The 27,943-nt window shown below is 40.0% G+C and overlaps 1 protein-coding gene across 1 annotated transcript in view; it reads right to left on the bottom strand.

The window, feature by feature from the left end:
- Positions 1-27,943, bottom strand: part of LOC132582736 (fatty acyl-CoA hydrolase precursor, medium chain-like) — a gene marked incomplete at its 5' end in the record, with an annotated part of 44,269 nt that overhangs the window by 7,058 nt on the left and 9,268 nt on the right. The window contains 7 exons of the mRNA XM_060254437.1: positions 1,168-1,248; positions 3,750-3,893; positions 7,238-7,333; positions 8,114-8,218; positions 9,063-9,216; positions 16,147-16,280; positions 19,638-19,767. Coding sequence (XP_060110420.1) covers positions 1,168-1,248; positions 3,750-3,893; positions 7,238-7,333; positions 8,114-8,218; positions 9,063-9,216; positions 16,147-16,280; positions 19,638-19,767 — 844 coding nt within the window. The remainder of the gene's footprint in view (positions 1-1,167; positions 1,249-3,749; positions 3,894-7,237; positions 7,334-8,113; positions 8,219-9,062; positions 9,217-16,146; positions 16,281-19,637; positions 19,768-27,943) is intronic.

The following is a 27,943-nucleotide window of genomic DNA, read 5'->3' as shown; positions in this document are numbered from 1 at the left end:
TCTTTCATCCAAATCACTGATAAAGATGTTGAACAAAACAGATCCATCCTTCAGGCACTCCACTTGTCACTCCTCTCTAAGAGGATGAGGAGCCATTCACAAGCACTCTTTGAGTGTGATCTGTCAGTTTATAAATCCACCTAACAGTAACAGGATCAAAACCACGTTTCACCAATTTGCCAACAAGAATACTATGTGGAATCTTATCAAAAGCCTTACTGAAATCAAGTAAAACTATGTCTACAGAATTCCCCTATTTGGGAATTGAGCTTGATTCTGTTGGTGACCTTTCCAAAGTGCTTTACTGGGTATTAGGACTTTTTTTTTTTTTTTAGTAATTTAAATTTTATTAAAACTTCCGTGTGGAAAACAACCACAAACAAACAAGAACAAAAAATCAGATAGTACATAGTTACATAGGAATATAAATAAAAAGCAAGTAATAAAAAACAGTTATGCAACACACCATCAAGCCACAAGGAAAAATACAGTTAATAAAGCATAATATTCATGTATTTGAGTGGAATTTTACCAAAATTAGATTCCTTATTATTTATGTACTCCAGAAAGACAAACCATTTTTCAGCAAACCAGTCTCCTGCTTTAGAACTATCTTGCAATGCGATACTGGTAGCTAATTTATCTTGGATCAGAATATCCCAAACTTTGTTAAACCAACACTTTAAAGTAGGAACTTTAGGACTTCTTATCATTTCACTGTAACCACATTAGGGTTGCCAACTTCAGACTAGGAAATTTCTGGTGATTTGGGGTCCACCGACTGCGGAAGGGGGAAGCCCTGCACAGATGTGATACTAACAGAGTCCACCTTCCGAAGCTGCCATTTTTGGCAGGAGAACTTATCACTATTGCCTAGAGATTAATTGTAATTCTGGGAGACATCCAGGCCTTCACCTGGAGGCTGGCAACCCTATGCTACATCTTTGTGTACTTATTCCCCTTATTCCCATTTTTAAAGATTCATAGCTAGATTCTCAAAGCCAAAACAGACATAATATGATGCCAAGATATCTGCACAATAATATCTTCCCAGTGTTGTTTCAAAGGGTTAGTAAATTTTTAAAAGTCTTTCCAGGCACATTGGAATTTGTATGCAAATCTGACATTTGTGATCTCAAAAATAAAGAGTATCTGCTTCTCTCTTACCATACTGGAGGCCACAGGTTGGAATGCTGCAGTGATGTTCTCCCGATCCATGCCATCTATTATATCTGTTGATTTCATCAACTGTGTTTAAAAACATATATGTTTGCATTTGGTGTTGTTCAGTATGTGATCATGCCACTTTAATGGCAGCAATGTAATGTAACACTCAAGTAACATTAGGGTTGCCAAGTCCAATTCAAGAAATATCTGGGGACTTTGGGGGAGGAGCCAGAAGACTTTGGGGGCGGAGCCAGGAGACATTGGGGCAGAGCCAGGAGCAAGGGTGTGACAAGCATAATTGAACTTCAAGGGAGTTCTGGCCATCACATTTAAAAGGACCACACATCTTTTAAATCCCTTCCCTCCATAGGAAATAATGAAGGATAGGGTCACCTTCTGTTGGTGCTCATAGAATTGGACCCCCTGGTCCAATCTTTTTGAAACTTGGGGGGTATTTTGGGGAGAGGTATTGGATGCTATGCTGCAAATCTGGTGCCTCAACCTTAAAAAACAGCCACCCCCAGAGCCCCAAATACCCGCAGATCAATTCTCCATTATTTCCTATGAGATTAAGTCTCTATAGGGAATAATAGAGTTCCCTCCCCTCCCCCCGTTTTCTCTCTCTCACTCACACACGCTTAACTGTCTCTGGTGCAAGTGGGCAGCCGGGTTGGTCTGAAGCAGTAGAACAAAGCAGGAGTCTCTGGTGCCTCCACAACGAGGTTTGGAAAGTACAGGGGCTACGCTGCTCTTTTACACACACACTCACTTGTCCGAAAGGAAAGCAAAACAAACAGAGGGGCTGCACTCTCACAAGGTCTGCTGTTGCTAACCCTTCCCCATGAAGTACTTCCTGCTCCAATTTAAAGGCACACACACATTTTAAAACTGGACCTGTTTGCAGGTCCTGCCCAAGATCTAGAGATACAGGGTGGCTGTGGGGGAGGAGCTTCCCCCACTGGCCAGCTGGCTGTGGGCAGGGGGAAGCCTGTAAAACCGGGGAATCCCCCACTGGGACCTAGGGATTGGGAAGCCTAAGTAACATATGTATGGGCCTTTTTTTAGCCTGAAGAAGAAGAATTGCAGATTTATACCCCGCCCTTCTCCCTGAATCAGAGACTCAGAGCGGCTTACAATCTCCGATGTCTTCTCCCCCTGTGAGAGGGCTCTCACAGCAGCTGCCCTTTCAAGGACAAATCCTGTGATAGCTATGGCTAACCCAAGGCCACTCCAGCAGGAGCAAGTGGAATGGCCTTGGGCTAGCCATAGCTATCACAGGATTTGTCCTTGAAAGGACATAGCAGAAGCTATGATCCATGTTTTATGCTCAGTCTATGTGACTGATTGTAATGGCCTTAAAACCACATACAGTTAATGCAATTGCTACTCAGATATTCTGTGGACGGAATAGCTCTTTTTCACAAATAGCTTTTGCAGAACTACATACACATGAACCCTTGAAACTGCCTTAGGTTGAATCAGACTATTGGTCCATCAAGGTCAGTATGGTCTACTCACACTGGGAGCTATTCTCCAGGATCTCTGGCAGAGGTTTTTCACATCCCTTACTTCCTGGTCTTTTTAACAGGAGATGCTGGGAACTGAACTATAGACCTTCCGCATGCTAGGCAGATGCTCTGCCTCTTGAGCCTCAGCCTCTCAGTGCTGGGTTTATCTTACTTCAATCAGCTGTTGCTGAAATCATACCCATCTGCCTTCTGGGGAGTTAGCAAAATCTATTCAACTCCTTAAACTTGAATTGCTGCTGGTTTCTCACCTTGCCTCCTGTTCCTTTCCTACTCCCTTTTGCAAAGTTGTGGTTAATACATGGTTAACATGAGACTGGAGAAGAAATGGGAGTGGTATGTAAAGCAGTGGCAACAGAGGCTGTTGAGCTTCCTGTAAAATAATCCTGCAAGATGTTCCCAGAGTGTGATCATAGAGCCCTCATGTCTGCCAGATTTAATCAATTAATTCACTGTATTTATGTAATGTATGCCCCCAAGGGGCACCCAAAGTGGCTTACCCCATTTTCCTCTCCTGCATTTTATCCTCACATCATCTCTGTGAGGTAGGTTAGTCTGAGGGTGTAACTGGTCCAAGGTCACTCAGCAGTTTTCATGGCATAAGTGGGGAATTTGAGCCTGGGTCTCTCAGGTATTAGTCCAACACTCTTAACTACATACTGCACTGGCTCTCTCCTGCTGGGAACTTTATTTCCAGGCCTGATTCAGACCAGAACTGTGATGTGAAAGGGGGAGGGGCTTCCTTCCCATCCCACAATTTTTCCATCAACACACATTAACCCCCCTAGTAGGGCCAATAGCAGCTCCCTAGGGCTCTTTCAGGTTGAGACAGTGGCACGGGAGGGGAGAGGGCGGCCTAAGGCCCTCAGTCTGTGGACCATGATCCCGATCTGAATCAGGCCCATGTGCACCTGAGGACTGAGCTCCTGGTAGGGAACTCTAGATGCACGTTCGATAGAGTCCACAAAGGCTTTATAACATGTGACTCAATCCCCAAGACCCTTTTTTAGATAATGCAGGAACTTGTGATACAGGCAGAAGAAGGAGATGTCTTACTATGATCATGATGCCAAACCCATATTCATGGTTATTCACACCAACTAGATAGGGGATGGCGCTGAACTCCTTTGCAGCCAGAAGCTCTTCAGGTGCCTTTGGAAAGAACTTGCCATCCACAACTGCATACATGGGTGCAACTTCCTGTAACTGTTTTTTTTTTTTAAGGAAAAAAAAATTAAACATGTGCTTGCTGCCTATAGTTAGAACATTGCAAGACATTCATCGTTAGAATGAAGCAAAATTGAACTAGAACCATTTTTTTCATATGAAAAGCCCGACGAATCCAGGCACTTGCATAAGCTCAACTTAGCTTGTGAGCTTTCTATCAGCCGTGTTCCAACTACACAGCAAGTTTTCAGGATCACTGTAATGATTCCTATGCTTGTGCATGCACAGAGTCTAGGGCAGCATCAGCACCTCCTTGACCCACACCAAGTAGCTCTATGGTCAGTGGCAAGAAGTAGGAAGTCACTTTGACTTCCATCCAGTCAAAAGGAAGAACCCGTTGAACCACCAGCAGGGTGAATATAGAGAATAGAGAATACAGAGGGTATGTAAACAGGTTGTCTGCATTGTATGGTCCAGACACCCACACACATGTTGACAGATTCTTGGATGTATCACCAAACACAGCCGCAGTACTAATATGTGGCAAAGGACAAAACCCACTAGCCACTGAGGAACACAGAGTGTTGGACTGGATGGGTCACTGCCCTGATCCAATATGGATTCTCTTATGTTCTTATGCCCTGCAGGCCATCAACTGGAATATGGCTAGATAACTGGCAGCTGTCCTAACAGGGGAAAGCATCACTTCAAGCTGGAGAGGATGGGAAAGGAGGAAGTCAGGAGGACCCTGCCTCTGGATCCCAGGCCAATGGCAGCTCTTGGGTCAGGACTTAAAAGATGGTCATGGAAAGGAGCTGGGAGAATGAATGAGAGGCAAGATTTTGATGGCGAGTGGAAGCATAAGAAGCTAAGCAGCTGGTGCACGGAATGATGCAACTCTCCTGTGTAAGACAACCTCATGTTATCATGCTACAGTAAGGGAAGCAAGTTCTGAGTTACCTGGCATTCTCTCATACTTTGGGGAACTCATGGATGGTCAGCCCCCATTCTCCCTCCCCCTTCATGGGCAGGGTCCAAAAAGGATCCAGCAGCTACAAGGTGGTATTTCCATTCCCCACCCACTTTGTTCCCCACTGCAGCCAGATAACTGGAACATTCAGACACAGCTATGGTGCAGGTTTCCAATTCATCCCTTTACTGCCTGAAATGCAAGGAAGCAAGGTACTGGAGACTCACTTTGACCCATAAGAATATAAGAGTCCTGCAGGATGAGACCAGTGGTCCATCTTGTCTAGTGTTCTGTTTTACATGGTGACCAACCAGTCTGGAGGGTCAACAACAGGGCATAGTGGCTAAGGCTTTCCCCTGATGTTGCCTCCTTGCTCTGGGATTCAGAGGTTTACTGCCTAAAGGTAATCCCCCGTGCAAGCAGTTTCCAACTCTAGGGTGATGTTGCTTTCACAATGTTTTCATGGCAGACTTCAGAAGGATGGCAGGCTGAGTCAACCTTGAGCCGGCTATCTGAACCCAGCTTCCACCAGGATCAAATTCAGGTCATGAGCTGAGTTTGGACTGCAGTACCCCAGAGTCGAAAACGACTGGTGCTTGCATATGGGACTACTTTTACCTTTTTACTGCAGCTTACCACTCTGCGCCACGAGGTTCTACTGGTGGGGAATTCCATAACTTTCCATTATTGCAAATTCCATATCCTTGAGGTGATCACTGCATTCTCTGGCAGTGAATCCCACAATTTAACTATTCATTGAATAAAATCCTTTCTCTTCATCATGAGTGTATTGCCCCTGAGTTCTAGCACTATGGGAGAAAAAATTATCTCTGTTCAATTTTGCCACATGAATAATTTTATAGACCTCTTATCATGTCACCCCTACTCATCTCTTGTCTGTACTGAAAAGCCCCAGACTTTTTAGCCTTCCTTCATAGGAAAGGTTAGCCAGCCCATGAACCATTCACCATGACACACAGAAACGCGTTAGCAGCTACAGGTAGGGTTGCCAAGTCCAATTAAAGAAAAATCTGGGGACTTTGGGGGTGGAGTCAGGAGAGTTTGGGGGTGGGGCCAGGAACAAGGGTGTGACAAGTATAATTGAACTCCAAGGGAGTTCTGGCCATCCAATTTAAAGGGACAGCACACCTTTTAAAATGCCTTTCTTCCATAGGAAATAATTAAGGATAGTGGGACCATCTTTTGGGCCTCATAGAATTGGACCCTCTGGTCCAATCGTTTTGAAACTTTGGGGGCTTTTGGGGAGAGGCACTAGATGCTATACTAAAAATTTGGTGCCTCTACCTCAAAAAATAGCCCCCCCAGAGCCCCCAATACCCACAGATCAATTCCCTATTATTCCCTATGGGAATCGTTCTCCATAGGGAATAATAGAGTGCCCAGTAGACATTTCGCTCCCCTCCACGCTTTCTTAAGGGGGGGAGGGCCGCCAAACCAGTGAATCCCCTGCCCCCTCCCTCTCTCACGCACACAAATACTTACTAGATCTTCTTCCTGCAGAACTTTACTTGCTGTGAAAGCGAAAGCAAAAGAAAGGGAGGGGCCGTTCTCCATGGAAACTATTACTGACCCTTTCCAATGAAGCCATTCCTGTTTCCTGCGCAGCCTTAAAGGCACACATTTTACATACGGATAAGTTTGCAGGTTTCTAAACCTGCAGGAGCTCTACAATGATATGATGCCTACATGCATGTTCCCCCCCCTCCACTTCCAGATTTTTGGAGAGAGGGGGAGGAGGCTGCAAATGTGGGGGTCCCCCGCCAGGGCGGGGGGGTTGGGAAGCCTAGCTACAGGATCATGGCAGCAGGGGGAAAGCTGTTATACAAATGGTCCTCAAAAGCCTATTCTCAAGTAATGGCTGCCAGTTGTGGAGCCACTTTATGGAGTCCTCATGGCTTTCAGTGTATGAACATGCTGAAAAATTGTACAACAAAATATCTGATTGCTGGTAAAGCCAATGGTGTCTGCTGTTTGATTGGTGAACTGAATTTCTGAACTTGTTTTTCACCTTGTATTTCTAGAACAGGTCTTCAGAGAGGCAGTACACAAATTATCTAATAAATACATGCATACATCCCCCAGTGGTGGGTGTTTATTCATATCTGAAATGAATACGCAGTTGAGAACGTGAAAGGTTTGTTTTTCTACATCCTGGAATACTGACTAGTTTAATGGCCCAGTCCCAACCAGCATAAACTCTGCACAATGTAAATCAGTACACTGTTTTATATTCATCGTGGACAGTATCCTGCAAACCCTCATGGACAAAAAGTGTAGAGAGCAAGCCTTGAATGCCTTCATTAATTAACTTGGCAAATAGGATTCAGGGTATCATGTTCCTGTTGGTTTGGTTGGCAGCTAGGACCCTCACATGCCTTTCACCTACCTTCATTAGGGATATTAGTTCTTCTTCTGTTTTACTCCTTAAGCAACGCAGCATTTCGGCACTGCTTGTTTCACAGCCAGAGACGTCTGCTATTTCCTTTGAGATAAAAAAAGACATGCAATTAAAAGCAGTTGTGATGTGAGCAAGGAATAATAGCCATGGCCTAACTGGGGTGGTGATGAAAGAGGTCGGCTTGGTTCACACATACAGCCTCAGACGAAGACTGCAGATTTATACCCCACCCTTCTCTCTGAATCAAAGAGTCAGAGTGGCTTACAATCTCCTATATCTTCTTCCCCCACAACAGACACCCTGTGGGGTGGGTGGGGCTGAGAGGGCTCTCATAGCAGCTGCCCTTTCAAGGACAACTCCTGCGATAGCTATGGCTAACCCAAGGGCATTCCAGCAGTAAGTGGAGGAGTGGGGGATCAAACCCGGTTCTCCCAGATATGACTCCGTACACTTAACCACTACATCAAACTGGTTAGAATTGCCATTCTGAGTTTCAGTGGGTTTCCAGCCCAAACAACAGATTGTGGGAAGCATTGTGTATATCAGGTGGTATCATGGGGACCTGTGGGCTCCTGCGTTTCACAAATCACAGTGCCACTGTATTACCTGCAAAGGGCTGATGTGATGTTACATCCACATCTTGGTAGATTACCACTTTGGTAAATAGTTCTCTGAATCCACCCATCATTTTTCCAACTCTATTCAATCAGATTTCTCACTTCAGTCTAATGAAGAAATCCATTTTGCTTGGATTTTTAAAAATTCTCTGGAATTATTTTCTGTGGGTTTTCTCTACAGTAAGCCATTTGAGGATGGTGCTATTCTAAAGTGCACAATCCCAGCATTAAACAACAGCACACTTACTTTAGCAAGGACTTCTGGGTGGGGAGTCCACAAACCCGGAAGCAGAGCAACTCCACTTTGCGATATGGCTCTGTGAAACAAACCTTTGGACAACGGAGATAATAGCTACAGAAAAAAATATGCAGAATAGGATGCATTAAACATTTGAGGTGTTTGAATAACAAAGATATTTTTTCCCTGAGGAGGTGTAAATGAAGCCTCTTGACCTGAGAAGGCCTAGGCAGTAGCTGGGGATATTCCCTTTGGTAATGTGAAGGGTTTATGTTTTGTTCTCCTCAGGCACAAGCATTTTTTTTGGGTGGCTCAGGCCAGCAACCCCCCCCCCCCCCGCCCCGCAATTCTGTAAGATTTTATAAAGGAATGTCACCTGACCTGTTCTAACCTATTTGTTTCAAAAGGTTTCCTTGGTCTCTCTGTCGTTCTTTCTTTTGGATGGAACCAGGATAAATCTCATTATTTGGGATGCTAGTCCAAACCCCGTAGGCTGCTATACTAATAATGGGGGCAGAAAGAGTCTCCTCAATGATTTCTTTTGAACATTAACTTGTTCTGGCTTTTCCATCCCTGGGAATCTTTGGACCTCTGTTTCTGGGAATGGCTTAGCAGGGGTCTATAACCTAGCTGCACCTGTCAGCTTTTGGGGAATTTTAAGAACAGAGTGGGGATCATACCAAAATGGTTGTTGTGACGGCTAGGCCCAAGCACAAAATGTTGAGAGGTTCAAAGCCTCCTTCTATGATGGAGGCAGCAGTTTCCCAATGGCTGCTCTTAGCAGATAGAAATGTGATACCTCCTGGGTTCTTCTGAAGCACCCCCTGCTCTAAACGTGGTTGAGGGAAGCTTAGGAGAAGAGATTTTTGGTTTTGGGGAAGAGGTTCTTTGGGAATAAAGGGAGTGCCATGATGCAGATGTAAAAGATGTCAATTCTACCATTGTAAGGTATACCCACATGAGCACTAACGCTAAAGCCTCCTGCAGACTCGCCAAATATGGTCACACACTGGGGATCTCCTCCAAAGCTCCTGATGTTTTCCTGAACCCACCGGAGAGCTGCTGTTTGATCCAATAAGCCCCAGTTGCCATGGGCCTCTGCAGATCCAGTACTGAAAGCAAGACAGACACAGCATATACAAATCAAAGAACGGAGAATCCACTAGACTGTTCGCATGCCAACGTTATATAGTTTCTCCTGTCTCTAGGCCCTTCGTGAGAGTTTAACCCACGACCTGGGGTTACCAGTCCTCAGTTGGGGACAGGGGATCCCCTGGTTTGGAGGCCCTCCCCCTGCTTCAGGGTTATCAGAAAGCAGGGAGGCCTGCTGAGCACTCCATTTCAGCATAGCATCTAGTGCCTCTCCTCAAACCGCCCCCCCCCCCAAATTTCAAAAAGATTGGAGCATGGGGTCCAATTCTATGAGCCCCAAAAGAAGGTGCCCCTATCTTCCATTATTCCCAATGAATGGAAGGCATTTAAAATAGGCACAGTTCCTTTAAATGTGATGGCCAGAACTCCCTTCAGAGTTCAATTGTGCTTTTCACAATCTTGCTCCCGGCTCTAACCCCAAAGCCTCCTGCCTTTACCCACAATGTCCCCATATACTTCCTGAGTCAGACCTGGCAACGCTTCACTCTCCCATGACAAATGGCTCCATGAAGCTACTGTTTTTCCCCATGGGGAAACCTGCATATTGCTCATTGGCACACTTATAGCCCATCTGTATCTTCAGCAGGTCCTTGTGGTTGGGCAATAACATTGGGGCAGGGAGGTTTTCCCCATATGCCATAATCCAAATCCAAATCAGGACACACACACCTGAATCTATGTTCAACAGGGAACTTCCAGTGTATACCTGCCTGACATACGGTTGCCAGTCTCCCTGTGGCACCTGGAGATTTCCTGCTATTACAATTGTTTTCCAGATAATCAAGATCAGTTCCCCTGTAGAAAACAGCTGTTTCAGAGGGCGGATTCTAAGGTATTTTACCTACTGAGGTCCCCAACCTCCCCCAAACCTGCTGTTCCCAGACTCCACCCTCAAAATCTCCAAGTATTTCCCAACCCAAGCTGGCAACCCTAGATTGACAGGACCCAGAGTGGATGCATATTGTGTTTCAAACAATTTTATTGGTAACATATGGTTGTATATTCAATTTCTTACATCATTAATAACTACTTTTTCCCTCTATCCCACATATTACTTTCTACCCACCCCTCCCCCCCGTTACTTGACCCCCACTGGTGTACTATACTTAAAATATTAGTATTAAAAGGTACCCTTAATTAATAAGAATCAAAATTCATATCCTCCTCCCTCTTATACTTAGTCATTATCAAAAATTGTCCAATGTCCTTTTATTTTCCACTATTTTTCTACGTATCTTCTGCACTTTTTCCACTCCACCTTAAATACTTCTAAATCATAGTCTCTTAAGGTTCTAGTTAACTTGTCCATTTCACTCCATGTCATGACTTTTACACTCCAATCCCATTTCTCTGGTATTTTTTCTTGCTTCCACAACTGCGCATACCATGTCCAAGCAGCTGAGAGCAAATACCAGATTAAAGTCCTATCTTCTTTTGGAAATTTTTCCATTTGTAATCCCAACAGAAAAGTCTCTGCCACTTTGTTGAATTCGTATCCCAAGATCTTAGAAATCTCTTGTTGAATCATCTGCCAAAACTTTTTCGCTTTTTCACAAGTCCACCACATATGGTAGAAAGAACATTCATGTTTTTTACATTTCCAACATCTGTCTGGCATCTTATTGTTCATCTTTGCCAATTTTTTAGGAGTCATATACCATCTGTACATCATCTTAAAACAATTTTCTTTGATACTCTGACATGTTGAGAGTTTCATAGAGTTCTTCCACAAATATTCCCATGTGTCCATCTGAATTTCTTTATTTACATTAATTGCCCATTTAATCATTTGAGATTTCACTACTTCATCTTCTGTAGACCATTTTAAAAGTAACTTATAAATTTTCGAAATTAATTTTTCATCATCTCCAAGCAGAACTTTTTCCATTTCTGTTTGTTCTCGTCTTATTCCTTCAGTTTTAAGATCACTTTCCACCAAACTCTTTATTTGTTGCATTTGAAACCAGTCATACTTATAATTCAGCTCCTCAGCAGTTTTCAACTCTACTTTCCCGCTTTGTATTTTTAATAATTGATTGTATGACATCCATTTTCCCTCTCCTAACTCAGCTGCTATTTTTATTACTTCTGCAGGCACTATCCATAGTAGTTTTCTCTCATCGCCATATTTCTTATACTTCATCCAAATATTTAGCAAGTTGTTTCTTATACAATGGTGAAAGAAAAAACCATCCATCTTTTTCTTCCCATAGTACATATAAGCGTGCCAGCCGAAATTTATTTCCATGACCTTCCAACGTTAAAAGTTTTTTATTCAATAACGTCACCCAATCTTTTATCCACACCAAACAAACTGCTTCATGATATAGTCTTAAATCTGGTAGTTGAAAACCTCCTCTTTCTTTAGCGTCTGTTAAAACTTTCATTTTAATCCTTGGTTTCTTCCCAGCCCATATAAATTCTGAGATATTTCTTTGCCATTTATTAAATTGTTTGCTGTCTTTCACAATCGGGATTGTTTGGAATAAATACATTATTCTCGGCAAAATGTTCATCTTAATTGCAGCTATTCTCCCAAGCAATGACAAATAAAGCTTGTTCCACTTTATCATATCTTCATCCATTTTCCGCCATAACTTTTCATAATTATTTTTGAACAAATCAATATTCTTCATTGTTATTTCCACACCCAAATATTTTACTTTAGAAGTAACCTCACATCCTGTTAGGCTCTGCAGTTCCCTTTGTTTATTTACTTGCATATTTTTACATAAAAGTTTTGATTTTTCTTTATTAACATAAAGTCCTGCCAATTCTCCAAAATTTTGTATTTTAGCTAATAACAAAGGTGTTACTTGTATAGGATTTTCATTTATAAACATATCATCTGCAAATGCTCTATATTTATAGGTAAAACCTTTAATTCTCATTCCTTCTATTTCTTCATCATCTTGTATCAGTAAGATTTCAAGAGTCATTATAAACAACAATGGCGAAAGTGGACAACCTTGTCTTGTACCTTTGCTAATTTTCATTTCATCTATGAGATCTGCATATATACATAACCTTGCACGTTGTTCAGTATATATTGCCTTTATCATTCTTATAAAGTTCTTCCCCAACTTTATTTTTTCCATTACTGCAAACATAAAGTCCCAGTTCAGATTATCAAAAGCTTTCTCTGCATCCACAAAAAATAATGCAACTTACTTCTCTGGATGTCTCTCATAATATTCTACAATATTTACAACAGTTCTAATATTGTCTTTTATTTGCCTTTTGGGAAGAAAACCCGCTTGATCTTCCTTTATAAAATTTATTAAATATTGTTTAAGCCGTTCTGCCAGGATTCTTGTATATATTTTAAAGATATTTGTTTAAGCCGTTCTGCCAGGATTCTTGTATATATTCTTTTAATAATGAAATTGGTCTATAATTCTTTACATTCATGGCATCTCTATCTTCCTTTGGAATCAGTGAAATTACAGCTTCTTTCCATGTATTGTGTATTTTCCCATCTGATCTTATCGCATTCATCAATTTTTGAAGTTTCGGTACTAATTCTTCTTTAAGCATTTAAATTTTTTTTGCCTATATCCATCTGGTCCAGGTGCCTTTCCAACTTTCATTACATTAATCGCTGCTTCAATTGCTATTTTTTCAATTGGATCATTCAAAAAATTTTCTATATATTCAGTTAAGGATGCTATTTTGATTTTTTGCAAATACATTTCAATCCTTTCTTTCTTTACTTTAACACCCTTAAATAAATTAGTGTAATACTTTAAAAATTCTCGCTTTATTCCTTCTTGATCCACCTTCTCTTTTCCATCAACCACAATTTTGTTAATAATTTTACTTTCTCTTTTTTTCTTCAGTTGCCAAGCCAAGTACTTTCCAGGTTTATTTGCTCCCTCAAAAGATTTCTGTTGTAATTTTTTCAAATTCCATTCCATTTCCTTATTTAACAAATGTCTCATTTGTGTTTGCAATATTGTAATCTCCCTTATAATTTTCTTTTTCTCTGGCCTTTTTCTTAATTCACCTTTTTTCTTAATTTCATTTTGAATGTCCAAAATCTGTTTATCTTTTGCTCTCTTATCTTTATTATTCAGTGTTATTAATATTCCTCTCATTACTGCTTTATAAGCATCCCACACCGCCTGAAATTCTATATCTTCTTTATCATTTATTTGGAAGAAAGCTTTAGTTTCATTTTCTAGAGATGTCACTATTTCTTTATTCTGTAGTAAATCTTCATTTATTCTCCATCTTCTCAACTTTTTAGACAATTTTGTAATCCACATTATTGGGTTATGGTCAGCTCCAATTTTGGGTAAAATATCTATCTTCTTTGTTATAAGTCCCAAGTCTTTGGTACCCCACAACATGTCAATTCTAGAAAAAGAATAGTGTCTGGCTGAAAAAAAGGTATAGTCCCATACTTCAGGATTGAACTTCCTCCATATATACGCCAAATTCTCTCATTTAACCAGCTCAAAAAATGATTTTGGCAATTTCCCTTCTTTATCAATTTTTTTCTTCCAAGATCTATCTAGTGTATTTTGAATTGTTCCATTAAAGTCCCCTGCCAACAAAATTTGCTCATAAGTCACTTCATCAAGATGTTGCGTAATATTTTTAAAGAAAGTGTCCTTTGCACCATTTGGAGCATAAAGTCCCACCAACAAAGCTTTTTAGCATTCAATAAAATTTCCACTGCGATATACCTTCCATCTTTATCTTTAAAAACCAATTTCCGATCTAATTCTTTTTTAATATAAAAAATTACTCCTCTCTTTTTCTGTTCAGCCAATGTATGAAATTCTAGTCCCAAATGCTTATTCCATAAAAATTTATAATCCTTTTGTCTAATATGCACTTCTTATAAACAAACTATATTACAATTTTGGTTTTTTATCCAATGAAATGTTGCCCTTCTTTTTTGTGGTGAATTTAGTCCATTTACATTTCAAGATATTAATTTGCAATCCATCATGGTGCAAATTCTTTATTTTCTCCATAAAATCTACGCAGTTCCTGTGTGTTTGTAATTGTAATCCTTTTCCCTTGAAGTTCAAAACTCAAACCTTCAGATGTTATCCATCTGTATCTCATTCCGTTGTCACGTAATTTTTCTGTCAGTTTTTTATATGCATTCCTGTCATTTAACACTTGTCTTGGCAACTCTTTCATAATTCTTATCCTACTACCTCCCACTATCAATGTTTTTTCAAAATTTTTGTTCATGATTTTTCCCACCATTTCTTTTGTCATAAATCTTATGACCACGTTTCTTGGCAGATTGTTCTTTTTTGCATAGAGTGAATTCACTCTGTACATATAATCATACATATTTCTATTCCCTTCAGGATCTTCCTCCAAAAATTCTGCAATTATTTTTATTATGTGTTCTTTCAAGTCAGATTCTTCATCTTCTGGTACACCTCTCAGACGAATCTGTGTCTCCATCAACTTGCAGTCATGTATTATCACCTTTTCTTGTAATTTTAATAAGGTGGAATCCTGTGTTTTCACTCTCTCTTCCACCTCCTGTACTTTTTTTTGTTATTACTAGTCTCATTTCTGAGATTCCCTATCTCTATTTAATTCTTTTTTTGAGTCCCTAATAACTTTTCTTATTTCTTTTTTAGAGGCAGTTATAATTTCTTTCGCACCCTTCATTATCCTAGCTTCCATTGCATCTAATTGGGCCTGCATATTCTCCATCGAACCAGACCTAGTACGAATTTGCTTCGGATCTGACATATAAAAAAGATCAAAAAAATTTATCTCATCAAATTAAATTTGGACCATCAGGTTTAATAGAGTGAAGCTTGCCCTTTCCAATGAACCCAATTTCGTCGTCTTCTGAGCCTCCCAGGCGTAGATATTAATGTTTAAAGTTTTTATTTTTCCCAAAATGGCGGACGCAACTTTTGCGTCTTTTCCCTTAATCTAATTCAAATATTCTTCACCACTGTCCAATAGTCCTTATTTTAAAATTATCAACTCAGTTAACTCCACCAATTTTTAATGTCCCAGTCACTTTAAAAACGTTGCTAAAACTTTGTGCTCCCAACAATGGCCGCCAATGTTTCTCTCTGCTATTATAATCCTAGAGCAGGCTGTTTGCTTCTCTTGCTTCCTTCTTCTTCCTCTGGTACGTCCTGCTTTTCCTGCCACCAAGTCTTGTTTTGCTGGTAGAGAAATCTCGTGATGTTTGACATACTTCCTGTGTTGACTGTGAGTGCTGCAGATCTATGACAATGGGGCTACTTCCTCAACTGCTGATAGACAAAACAATAAATTCCTTTCTCCTTTTAGCACTGTATTTTAAATTTACAAAGTTCAAATTTAGCCCCTTTTCTTCTCCTCCTTTCAGTCTTCCATTATATCCAACTCCCACCTTTTAATTTTGTTTTGTTTAGCTTTAATTAGTCCCGGAGTGAAAAGATAGCGATCAATACCTTTTTTTTGTAGTTTATCCAAATCGACACCAGTCTTTTGTAGATTAGTTGTAGATTAGTTGTTTATTTTGTAGATAAAGTTGTAAAAGAAGACTCGGATCCTGTTGAGCTTAAGTCAAATAAATGACTCTGGAAACTTCTGTAGATGATGAATATGCAACTTCTCTCCGGAGATCCCTCAAAACCTCAAAAGAGCCCCCTCCAGAACTCCCTTTCAGCCAAGGTAAATCTCCTCAAAGTATCTGTGCATATCTTGGACAATTCTCTAGCTGAGAAAAGTAGGCAAAAGGCATTAGTTTGCCTTTTACTACCCGAACAGAAGTGCCAGCCTGCGCCCGTTAAGGAAAACAGCTCAGCTCGCCATTTTCCGATCCCGAAGTCCCCAGAGTGGATGCATATTGAGAGGCCCACAATCTTGAAGAGAAGGAAAAGGTTGTTCTGGCCAAAAACCTGTCTTACCTGAAGAATCCAAGGATGTCCAACCTGTAATGAATTGTCACAACTACCACATCTTCATATGCAGACAATGCTGATCCATCATACATAAAAGCTCCCCCCATCTCTAGAGCTCCTCCATGAATCCAAACCATTACCTAGAGAGAAAAAATCAGACAAAAGGAGCTTGCTAGAACCCTGTCTTCTGGTTTCAGACCCAATTTAAAAATAGCAATCTACCGATAAACTACACTCACTGGATATATACTGTTTTGTCTAATCACAATTTTTTTTTTTAAAGATTCCAAATATGACTCAATATTCAATATAATTCAAAAACTGTATTCCATTTTATTTTCTAAGAGAATTGCTTTTGTGTCTACTTTTTATTATCAGGCAACACAAGGACCTGAACACAGAACCTGGGACCAGCAGCTCCAAAACCTTGTTTGCCAACTGAGCTGCCTGCCTTCAGGAAGGGCTGCTGACTCTGTCTCCTCAAGATGACAAGCAGAAGAACTATACTCTGCCCAGGCGAATCCAATGCAACCTTCTTTAATAAGCTGACTGAAGGATCCAATGAGCCTTAGCCTGGCAGTATAAAGCTGTGTCCTTTGCATTGGGCCATTCAGTCTGAGCAACTTGTGTGTGGTGTGAAGACTGTGCATAGTCTGGGAATCCAAGTTCTTATTAATTGCCCTATCACAACTGTGCTGTAGCATCCAGCAAGAACTTTCCATTTCAGTCCTTGTCATTAAGCTTTTGCACTTGCATTTTAGCGTTAGTTCATTGAATGAAAGGGAACGAAAAGGAGCACAGGAAAAGGGAGAAAGCCTGCAGTTGAAACTGACAAGACTATTTTTTGAAACTGACAAGCAGCTGCAAAGCTGTTTTCCACATTGCCAAGCACTATGGGAGGGGTGGCCAACTGTAGCTCTCCAGAGGTTTTTTGCCTACAACTCCCATCAGCCCCAGCCAGCATGGCCAATGGCTGGGGCTGATGGGAGTTGTAGGCAAAAAACATCTGGAGAGCTATCGTTAGCCACCCCTGCACTATGGAATTCTCTGCTGTGTTATTGGCCACTGTGAAAAATGAGAAAGAGTCAAACACTCTCATAAGCTGGAGGAACATGCTCATGGCTGGCGCGTGGGAGTAGGCAAGGTTGGCAGCCGCCTGGGGCGCCACCTCGCCTACAGGGTGCCTTTGGGTGCCCTCTCCCCCTACCCTGCTGCTTTCAGTTTCCCAGGTCACAGACTTGGGTCTGTGTGGGGCATCGGTGTGGCTTCTCTGAGCTGGGCTTCCCTCGCAAAGGAAGCCCAACTCGTAAGAGAATTCCTCCGCAGTGCACTCTCGGAGGCACTCTGCCTCCGAGAGCGCACTGCAGAGGCCCAGCTCGGCTAGAGCCCACCCAGTCCTCCTTCCATGCGACCGCACCTGCTTTCCCTGCAGGTGGGGGTGTGGCAGCAGCGCAGGTGTGGAGGGGCACTGGGCAGGTGCCAGCCTGGGGTGCTGGAGGCTCTAGCACTGGGCCTGAACATGCTGAGTGTACAGAATGCACAGTAGAATGTAGTGACACCAGCAATGCAAGCTTTGATTGCTGGCAACATGTGCGTGTGTATGTGTGGATGCCTTTGCAAAGTCAGCTGGAGTTCCGCCACACTTTACACAATTTGTATAGGGGAGGAGTACTCTGGCAGAAGCTCTGGAGAGCTTTTTTAGTTGTTTGCTACTAAATTGGAAAAAATAATTTGGGAGAGTATTTTCACCAATGCCCTAGCACAGCTGCCAGTAACACTAATTTTCTGTCCTCCCTTGCAAATTTGTGTAGTTTTTTTCCTTTAGGATTCCCTAATGTGATCCTGCACATTGGTCATGATCTTGGCAGTTTTTGAAAGCTTCTCCTGTGCAAACTGCACTCTTTCCTTCAAATGGATCGATCCCAAGTTACCCTTAAATATGGCGGTTTGCAGAAAGTCCATGTGGCTCAGTTGCTATTTTAATGTTAGGCTTCCAGAGACTTCCAGAAAATGGTTCCCCTCCCCTCAAACTTTGTTCACTAAAACATTAAAGGGGAAAATGTTTTCAAAGCTTTAGATTCCCATCCCAGTGTCTTTACATCTTATGTCAGTTTCATTCTGCACTGATGATCCCCCCCTTTATTTTGCTTGCATCCAGCATTGAAAGCTGTTTGTTTGTTTTGCACTGAGGATGCTGCCATTTGCCTCCCAGTAGGGAACTAATCTCACACAGCTCCTTTTTAACTTCCCCATCATTTGAATTTTTTAGATTTAGCAATCCCAGACTAGCGATATTCTCGTATTACTAGACTCATGTCGCTTGTAAAAAAATTTAAAACAACAAGGGAAAAAGTAATCAATAGAGCTTGTACACTGATGAAGGCAGAAGGTGCAGGGTCGATGGAACAACCTTGCTGTGAGCAGGGAGTCACCCTTGAGGCAAAAGGGAAGGGGGGAATCCGAGGAAATCTGTACACTTTTGAATTACCTTCAGCTTGGAAGCAAAACAAGGGAAAATCAACACAAAAGCACTCTCAGAAAGCCTTGGGAAACAACAACCAGAAAGCAAACTGAACACTAGAGAGAAAAATCAATGTAGAGCAAGAAAATCCTGATAGACATGCACAGTGAAAGGAAGGGAAAATACACGTGCATAATAGGCTCTTGTCAGCCAAGTCTTGCATTACTTCTCTTCTTTCTGCTCCTTTTCATTCACTTGCAGTTCCTTTTTGCAGCAACATACCCTGAACATGAGTTTTTATTAAGTCATTTACTTTACTTATAGCCCATTACAGGATATAAAGCAGTGCAATCAGACAGCATAAGGCAATCAATGAACTAGGTGTTGAGCAGGGGTCACTGGGAGTGTGGAGGAGGAGGTATTTGTGAGTTTCCTGCATTGTGCAGGAGGAGCCTTCTAATGCTATGATTCTGTGAACTGCCTCTTGCCTTTACAAATCCCTTTTTTGTCTTATCCTATTTTTAACGTGTTGGTTTTTTTGGATTGTAAACCTGCAGAAAGGGCTCATGCAGGTGTCCCCAACCTTTCTGAGTTAGCAGAAATCTTTGGAATTTTGAAATGGGGTGGTACCACCCCAAAATGGTTGCCACCAGAGGTAGAGCCAAACATAAAATGGCTTCCACAGGAGGCGGAGCCAAACAGAATACCTCCTTCCTCACGCTTCCTGGTAAGAAGGCAGGCCTGCAAAGTGAATACAGCCACACATTCACTAAAGAAAGCCCAGGTGTTTACCAGTTTTCCTTATTCTCCAGTGAAATACCTTTTCATTTGAAAAAGGGCAGCTAAAAAGATGCCCTTCCTCACAATGGCCCTGCCCCACTTTCTGAAAAGCTTGGCAGTTGCCAAAGAAAACATTGGCAGGTGCCATGGCACCCACAGGCACCACACTGGAAAACCCTGGGTTACTGTGTCTGTATGCAACATAAATTTATTATTATTATTACTGCCCCTACGATAGAAATAGGATTTTGCTTACAGGTAACTGGCCTTTTGTATCTGGGGTGTAAACATTCAAATACAGACAATCTTCAGATGTTGAAATGTCAGGTAATGTTACATTCATAAATTGCTGAAAAATTTCAAACCATCCAGGATCTTGCAAACACCTGTACAATAAAAGTGAACAAGAGAGAGAGAGAGAGATATACAGTGGTGAGGGCTGCCAGCAAAATATTAAATCATCAGAACACTGAACTTTGGATAATTACATTGTGGCATTCCGAGGCTGGTGGGAGGGGGGTGGAAATGACATTTTGTGTTTGTCTGCACTACAGGTTTAAGCTCATGGTAATTACCCAGGGAAGAACTCCAGATGGACAGGTGGTTAGTCCAGAGATGTCAAATGTACGACCCGCAGGCCTAATCCAGCCCCCAGAGGGCCCCGATCAGGCCTGCCAGAAAATGGCCCTCATCTGCTTCCTTCTCCCTGTTCTGCTTCCTTTGGTTGCCATGGTTTTAATTGTCTATTCCCTCACATGTTTAAATATTTATTGTTATGTGGGATCTATTGTTGGAAGCCGCCCTGAGCCATTCGTGGGAAGGGCAGGATATAAATTCTAAATAAATAAATAAATAAAAAAATTTTCTGTTTCTCCAAGCAATGCAGCCAAGCCAACAGCCTCTCACTCTTTCTCTCTTCCCCCCTCCCTTTTCCCCAAGGGAGGAGGAGCCTCAGCCAGTGGAGGGGCTTGGCTCTGTAGTTCTGCTGTGTGATTGATAGAGCCTGACTCTCTTAATCAAACAGCAGAGCGACAGAGCCAAGTCTCTCCATTGGCTGAGGTTTCTCCTTCCTTGGGGAAGAGGGAGGGGGGAGAGGGAAATAGCAGAGGCTGCTTTGCTCAGCTGGCTTAATCTCACTGAAAAAATGCAAAAAAACACTTCTAAGACCTTTAACACAGTTTTTGTCTTGCTTCTCTCTGTGTGTGTGTTGTTAAGCTTGTTTTATCACGTCTCTCTTGTGTGCAACTGGGTTCCCTCCCACTTTTCACTGTATTCATACCCTGATCCAGTCTTTCTCAGTAGGAAAGCAATGGAAACTATTTAGATGAGGAATAACCACAACCCACAGTGAGATGGATTAGGCTGAAAGTGTGTGTCCAGCACATTTCCTGTGTAGACTGGGGATTCTGAACCTAGACTTTCCAGGTAGTAGGCTGATAGTGACCACTATACATGGCTGTCACTCTATTTTTGCACTGCCTCATAGGAGTTGCAGTTATTTTTCTCGGGAAGATGATTGTTTTATAGATAAACACATAGCCCTCAGTGTGTGTCATGGTGCCTTCACATGTTCTTCTTTTTAAAATAATTTTATTTAGTAACATATGGTAATATCTATTTCTTGCATCATTAATAACTTCTTTTTATCTATCCCATATGTTACTTTCTAACCACCCCTCCCCCCATTACTTGACCCCCGCTGGTGTTATTTATTTTAAATACTAAAATTTAAAGGTACCCTTAACTAATAAAAACAAAGATTAATATCCTTCTTCCTTCTAATACGTAATCATTATCAAAAATTGTCCAGTGTCCTTTTACTTTCCACTCTTTTTCTACATATCTTCTAAACTTTTTCCATTCCATCTTGAAAACTTCTAAATCATAGTCTTTTAAAATTCTTGTTAATTTGTCCATTTCACTCCATATTATAACTTTTACAATCCAATCCCATTCTCTGGTATTTTTTCTTGCTTCCACAACTGCACATACATTGTCCTTGCAGCTGAAAGCAAGTACCAGATTATAGTTCTATCTTCTTTTGAAAATTTTTCCATTTGTAATCCCAACAGAAAAGTCTCTGCAACCTTCTTAAATTCATATCCCAAGATCCTAGAAATTCCTTGTTGAATCATCTGCCAATACATTTCTGCTCTTTCACAAGTCCACCACATATGGTAGAAAGAACCTTCATGTTTTTTACATTTCCAACATCTATCTGGCATCTTATTGTTCATCTTTGCCAACTTTTTAGGAGTCATATACCATCTATACATCATTTTAAAACACTTCTCTTTAATACTATGACATGTCGAAGGCTTAATAAAATTCTTCCACAAATATTTCCAAGTTCCCACCTGTATTTCTTTATTTACATTAATTTCCCACTTTATCATTTGAGATTTCACTACTTCATCTTCTGTAGACCATTTTAGAAGTAATTTATATAGTTTTGAAATTAATTTTTCATTATCTCCAAGCAGAACTCTTTCCATTTCTGTTTGCTCTTTTCTTATTCCTTCAGTTTTAATATCCTTTTCCACCAAGCTCTTTATTTGTTGCATTTGGAACCAATCATATTTATTATTCAGTTCTTCAGCAGTTTTCAATTCTATTTTGCCACTTTGCATTTTTAATAGTTGGTTGTATGACAACCACTTTTCTTCACCCATCTCAGCTGTTATTTTTATTACTTCTGCTGGCACTATCCATAACGGCTTTCTCTCATCCCCATATTTCTTATATTTCATCCATGTATTTAACAAGTTGTTTCTTATATAATGGTGAGAAAAAAAATCCATCTTTTTTTCCCATAATACATATAAGCTTGCCAGCCAAATTTATTTCCATGACCTTCCAACGCTAAGAGTTTTTTGTTTAATAGCATCATCCATTCTTTTATCCACACTAAACAAACTGCTTCATGATATAGTTTTAAGTCTGGTAATTGAAATCCACCTCTCTCTTTTGCATGTTAAAATTTTCATTTTAATTCTTGGTTTCTTCCCAGCCCACGCAAATTCTGAGATTTTTCTTTGCCATCTATTAAATTGTTTACTGTCTTTCACGATCGGAATAGTTTGAAACAAATACATTATTCTTGGCAGAATATTCATTTTAATTGCAGCTATTCTGCCCAGCAATGACAAATTAAGTTTATTCCATTTTATCATATCTTCATCCATTTTACACCATAGCTTTTCATAGTTGTTTTTAAACAAATCAATATTCTTCATTGTTATCTCCACACCCAGATATTTTACCTTAGAGGTAACTTCACAACCCGTTAGTTTCTGCAATTCCTTTTGTTTATTTACTTGCATATTTTTACATAGAAGTTTTGATTTTTCTTTATTAATATAAAGTCCCACCAATTCTCCATATTCTTGTATTTTAGCTAACAACAAAGGTATTACTTGTATAGGATTTTCATTTATAAACATTATATCATCTGCAAATGCTCTATATTTATAAGTAAATCCTTTTACTTTTAATCCTTCTATTTCTTTGTCTTCTTGGATTTGCATCAGAAAGATTTCAAGAGTCATTATAAACAACAGTGGGGAAAGCGGACAGCCTTGCCTTGTGCCTATGCTAATTATCATATCTTCTGTAAAATATGCATTTATATATAGCCTTGCACATTGTTGAGTATACATCGCTTTTATCATCCTTATAAAGTTTTCCCCCAACTCCATTTTCTCCATTACTGCAAATATAAAGTCCCAATTTAAATTATCAAATGCTTTCTCTGCATCTGCAAAGAATAATGCTACTTCCTTTTCTGGATGTCTTTCATAATATTCTACAATATTTACAATAGTTCTAATATTGCCTTTTATTTGCCTTTTGGGGAGAAACCCCGCTTGATCCTCCTTTATAAAATTTGTCAGATGTTGTTTAAGCCGTTCTGCTAATATTCTTATATATATTTTATAATAATTATTTAATAGTGAGATTGGTCTGTAATTTTTTACATTCGTGACATCTCTATCTTCTTTTGGAATCAACGAAATAACAGCTTCCTTCCATGTATTTGGTATTTTCCCTTTTATTCTTATCATGTTCATCAATTTCTGAACTCCTCTTTGAAGGTTTTAAAAAATTTAGCTTTATATCTATCTGGCCGAGGTGCCTTTCCAATTTTCACTGCATTAATTTCTGCTTCAATTTCTATTTTTTCAATCAGATCATTCAAAACTTTTCCCGTATTTTCTGTTAAGGGTACTATTTTAATATTTTGTAAATACTCTTCTGTCTTTTCTTTCTTTATTTTAACACCCTTAAATAATTTGGTATAATACTTAAAAAATTCTCTTTTTATTCCTTCTTGATTTACCACTTCTTTTCCATCAACCACAATTTTATTAATAATTTTGCTTTCTCTCTTTTTCTTCAGTTGCCAGGCCAAATATTTTCCATGTTTATTTGCTCCCTGGAAAGATTTCTGCTGCAATCTTTTCAGATTCCATTCCAGTTCTTTATTTAACAAATGTCTCATTTGTGTTTGTAATATTGTAATCTCCCTCATAATTTTCTTTTTCCCTGGCCTTTTTCTCAGTTCCCCTTCTTTTTTCTTTATTTCATTTTGAATGTCCAGCATCTGTTTTTCTTTTGCCCTCTTATCTTTATTATTCAAAGTAATCAATATTCCTCTCATTACCGCTTTATAAGCATCCCATACCATCTGAAATTCTATATCTTCTTTATCGTTTATTTGGAAGAAAGCTTTAATTTTATTTTCTAGAGATGTCACTATTTCTTTATTCTGTAGTAAATCTTCATTTAATCTCCATCTTCTCAACTTTTTAGACAATTTTGTAATCCACATTATTGGGTTATGATCAGTCCCTATTTTAGGTAAAATCTCTATTTTCTTTGTTATAAGGCCTAAATCCTTAGTGCCCCGCAACATGTCAATTCTAGAAAAAGTATTATGTCTTGCTGAAAAAAAGGTATAGTCTCGCACTTCAGGGTTAACTTTTCTCCATATATCCTCCAGGTTTTCTTGTTTGACCAATTCAAAAAAAGACTGGCAATTTTCCTTCTTTATTATTTCTTTCCCCCCCAGACCTATCCAGTGTATTCTTAATTGTTCCATTAAAGTCCCCCATTATCAAAACTTGATCATATGTCACTTCATCAAATTGTTGTATAATGTCTTTTAAAAAAGCATTCTTTGCTCCATTTGGTGTATACAGTCCCAATAACAACTTTTTTTTGCATTTAGTATTATTTCTACCGCTACAAATCTTCCATCTTTATCTTTAAACACTAATTTTGGGTCCAGTTCTTGTTTAATATAAAAGATCACTCCCCTTTTCTACTGTTCAGCCAATGAATGAAATTCTAGTCCCAATTACTTATTCCATAAAAATTTGTAATCCTATTGTTTAATATGTACTTCTTGTAGACAAACTGTATTACAATTTTGCTTTTTAATCCAATGAAATGTTGCCTTTCTTTTTTGTAGTGAATTTAGTCCATTTACATTCCAAGATAATAATTTGTAATCCATCATGCTGCAAATTCTTTGTGTTCTTCAAAAAATCTACGCAGTTCCTGTGTATTTGTAATTGTAATCCTTCTTCCTTGAAGTTCAAAGCTCAAACCTTCAGGTATTATCCATTTATCCCTCATTTCATTGTCCCATAATTTTTCTGTCAATTTCTTATATGCTCTTCTGTCATTTATCACCTGTCTTGGCAACTCTTTCATAAATCTTACTCTGCTGCCTCCCATTATCAATGTCTTTTCAAAATTTTTATTCATAATTTTTCCCGCCATTTCTTTTGTCATATATCTTATAACCACATCTCTTGGTAGATTATTTTTTTTAGCAAAAAGTTAATTCACTCTATACATATAGTCATACATGTTTCTAGTCCCTTCAGGATCTTCCTCCAGAAATTCTGCAATTATTTTTATTATATATCCTTTCAAGTCAGTTTCTTCATCCTCAAGTACTCCTCTCAGATGTACCTGAGTCTCCATCAATTTGCAGTCATGAATTGCCACTTTTTCTTGTATTTTTAACAAGGTGGAATCATGTACTTTCACTCTCTCTTCCACCTCTTGCACTTTTTTTGATGTTACCGCAGTCTCATTTCTGAGATCCTCTAAATCTTTTTTTAGCTCTTCAATATCTTTTCTAATTTCTTTTTTTGGAAGCAGTTATCATCTCCTTCATCCCTTTCATTATCCTGGCTTCCATTGCATCCAATTGGTCCTGCATTTTCTCCAGTGAAGCAGTCCTTGCATGGGTTTGCTTGTGGTCTGACATGTAAAAACTCTGAAAAATTTGACCTCACCAAATTAAATTTCTGCTATCAGGTTTAAAAGAGTGAAGCTTGCTTTCTTCAATAAGCCTAATTTCGCTGTCCTCAGAGCATCCTGGGCTCAGAGATTAATTTTTAAAGTTTTTATTTTCTCCAAAATGATGGTCGCGACTTTCTGCTTCACTTTAAAAAAAAATTATTTTTTTCCTCTGGAGGCTTCTAAAATGTTTATTAACAATAATGTCCAATAACATTTACCTTATAATCGTCACCTCTGTCGGCTCCACCAATTTTTAATGTCTGGAACACTTTAAAAGTTTCATTTAAATTTTGGCCTCCTTCTATGATATTATAGTTCTAGCGTGCGGCCACACCTCACATTAAAAGCGGGTGTATAGCGCTCAAATCTGAACCGCTGAATCTTGATTCAATGCAGGGCTGTTCAGACGAGCATCCAAGAATGCGACTCATTCTGTTGTTAAGCGATCACACATCCAAAACTTTCACGCTCTTTTCTTGGGGCATGCGTGATCAGATGTTGATTTCTGGGAGGGGGGGGTCCATTGAACATGCACCCATCTGTTCGGAGGTGGAAAATCAAACAATGCTTCAGAGGCAGGGGGGAAGGGGGAAAATTTCTGGAATTAACATTGCGGATTCAAACCAGGGAACTGCCAGGAATTAATTTCCTAGAAATTGGCAGTGACAATAATATCTGGAAATCCTCCACAATGAAAAAAAATTTTTTTTTTTCCTGTTCTGAAGAGTGGGATAACGTTTCCCCCCCCCGCCTCCAATCCTGTGTTGATTGGAGAAGCAGAAGCGTCACCTCAGATTCCCGGATGATCTGGCAATGCACATGTCTGCTGCGGCTTTTTTTTTTTAAAAAAGGTGGGGGGGCGGTAAACATTCCAGGGGGCAGTATCGCGCATGAGCTGTCCAAACAGGAAAAAGCTGATTTTGTGCCGCTGTTCTGAAAAAGGGCCGGAGTTTCTGCGCTGCCAAATTAATGCGGCACTGATCCGCAGCAAGTCGGAATGACCCTGGATGACACTCGATTGCCAGATGTGGATGTCTGAATGAACATATTTAATCCATCAGTGAGACGGAGCTGTGTCGCCACTAATGGTACATCTGGCTGCACCCCTAGAGTAGGCTGGTTGCTTCAATGATTTCCCTTTTTCATCCGATACTTCCTGCTTTACTTGCCACCAAATCCCATTTTCGCTGGTAGAGAGATTTCACAATACTTGACGTATTTCCTGTGTTGACTGTGGAGCTGCAGTTCTATGATGATGCGGCTTTTTCTCAAAAACCACAAGTAGACCAAACAATAAATTCCTTTCCAATTTTTAACACTGTCCTTTAAATTTACAAGGTCCAGATTTCGCCCCTTCTCCCCTTCTTCTTCCAAGCTTTCTAGATTTCAATTTCCCACCTTCTGATTTTATTTTGTTTAACTTTAATTAGTCCCGGAATTAAAGATAGTGATCTGTACCTTTTCTGATCAACACCGGTCTTGTATAGCTTTAGATGTTCAGTAGTATCAAAGAAGATTAGGATCCTGTCAAGCTTAAGTCAAATAAATGACTCTGGAAACTTCTGCAGATGATGAAAATGCAACTCGTCTCTGGAGACCCTTCAAAGCCTCAAAGGAGCCCCCCCCCCCCGGGGACTCCCTTTAACCAAAGTAAATCTCCTCAAAGTTTCCTGTGCATATCTTGGACTAATCTCTGACTGAGAAAAGTAGGCAGTAGGCATTAGATTGCCTTCCACTACCCCGAACAGAAGTTCCAGCCTGCTCCCCTTCTGAGAAGCAGTTCAGCTTGGCATTTTCCAACCCCGGAAGTCGGTGCCTTCACATGTTCTTGACCAACACACAAAGCAACTAACGTACAAACCTCACAATGCCCAGCCATTTCATGTTTTCCCCTGGATCCTAGGTCACAGAGATCATGAGATTTCTGTAGTGAATCTCAATAAATCAAAAGCAGCCTTGCAATTTACAGATACACGCCTTAACAGCACAGTCAAGATTCCTACAGCACAGACATTGTCTCCAGATTTTGATGCAATAATTCAGAACAAGAGGTGGCAGTTATCAGAGACTGTTAAACAAATATTTAAAATATTGTTAAAATATTGCAAACATGCTAATATTTTAAGCATGTTTTATTTTAAGTAAAAAACAAAAAAACATTAGTTGTATTTGTGCCGTATGAAGTTTATATCTCCTCTACTTAGCATTACATTTTATGACGCAAGTGGCCCGGCCCAGCAAGCT

Source organism: Heteronotia binoei, chromosome 14 (genome assembly GCF_032191835.1).
Source record: "Heteronotia binoei isolate CCM8104 ecotype False Entrance Well chromosome 14, APGP_CSIRO_Hbin_v1, whole genome shotgun sequence".
Taxonomy (NCBI): Eukaryota; Metazoa; Chordata; class Lepidosauria; order Squamata; family Gekkonidae; genus Heteronotia; species Heteronotia binoei.
The sequence above is the reverse complement of the archived record's forward strand: the minus strand, read 5'-3'. Positions and strand labels throughout refer to the sequence as shown.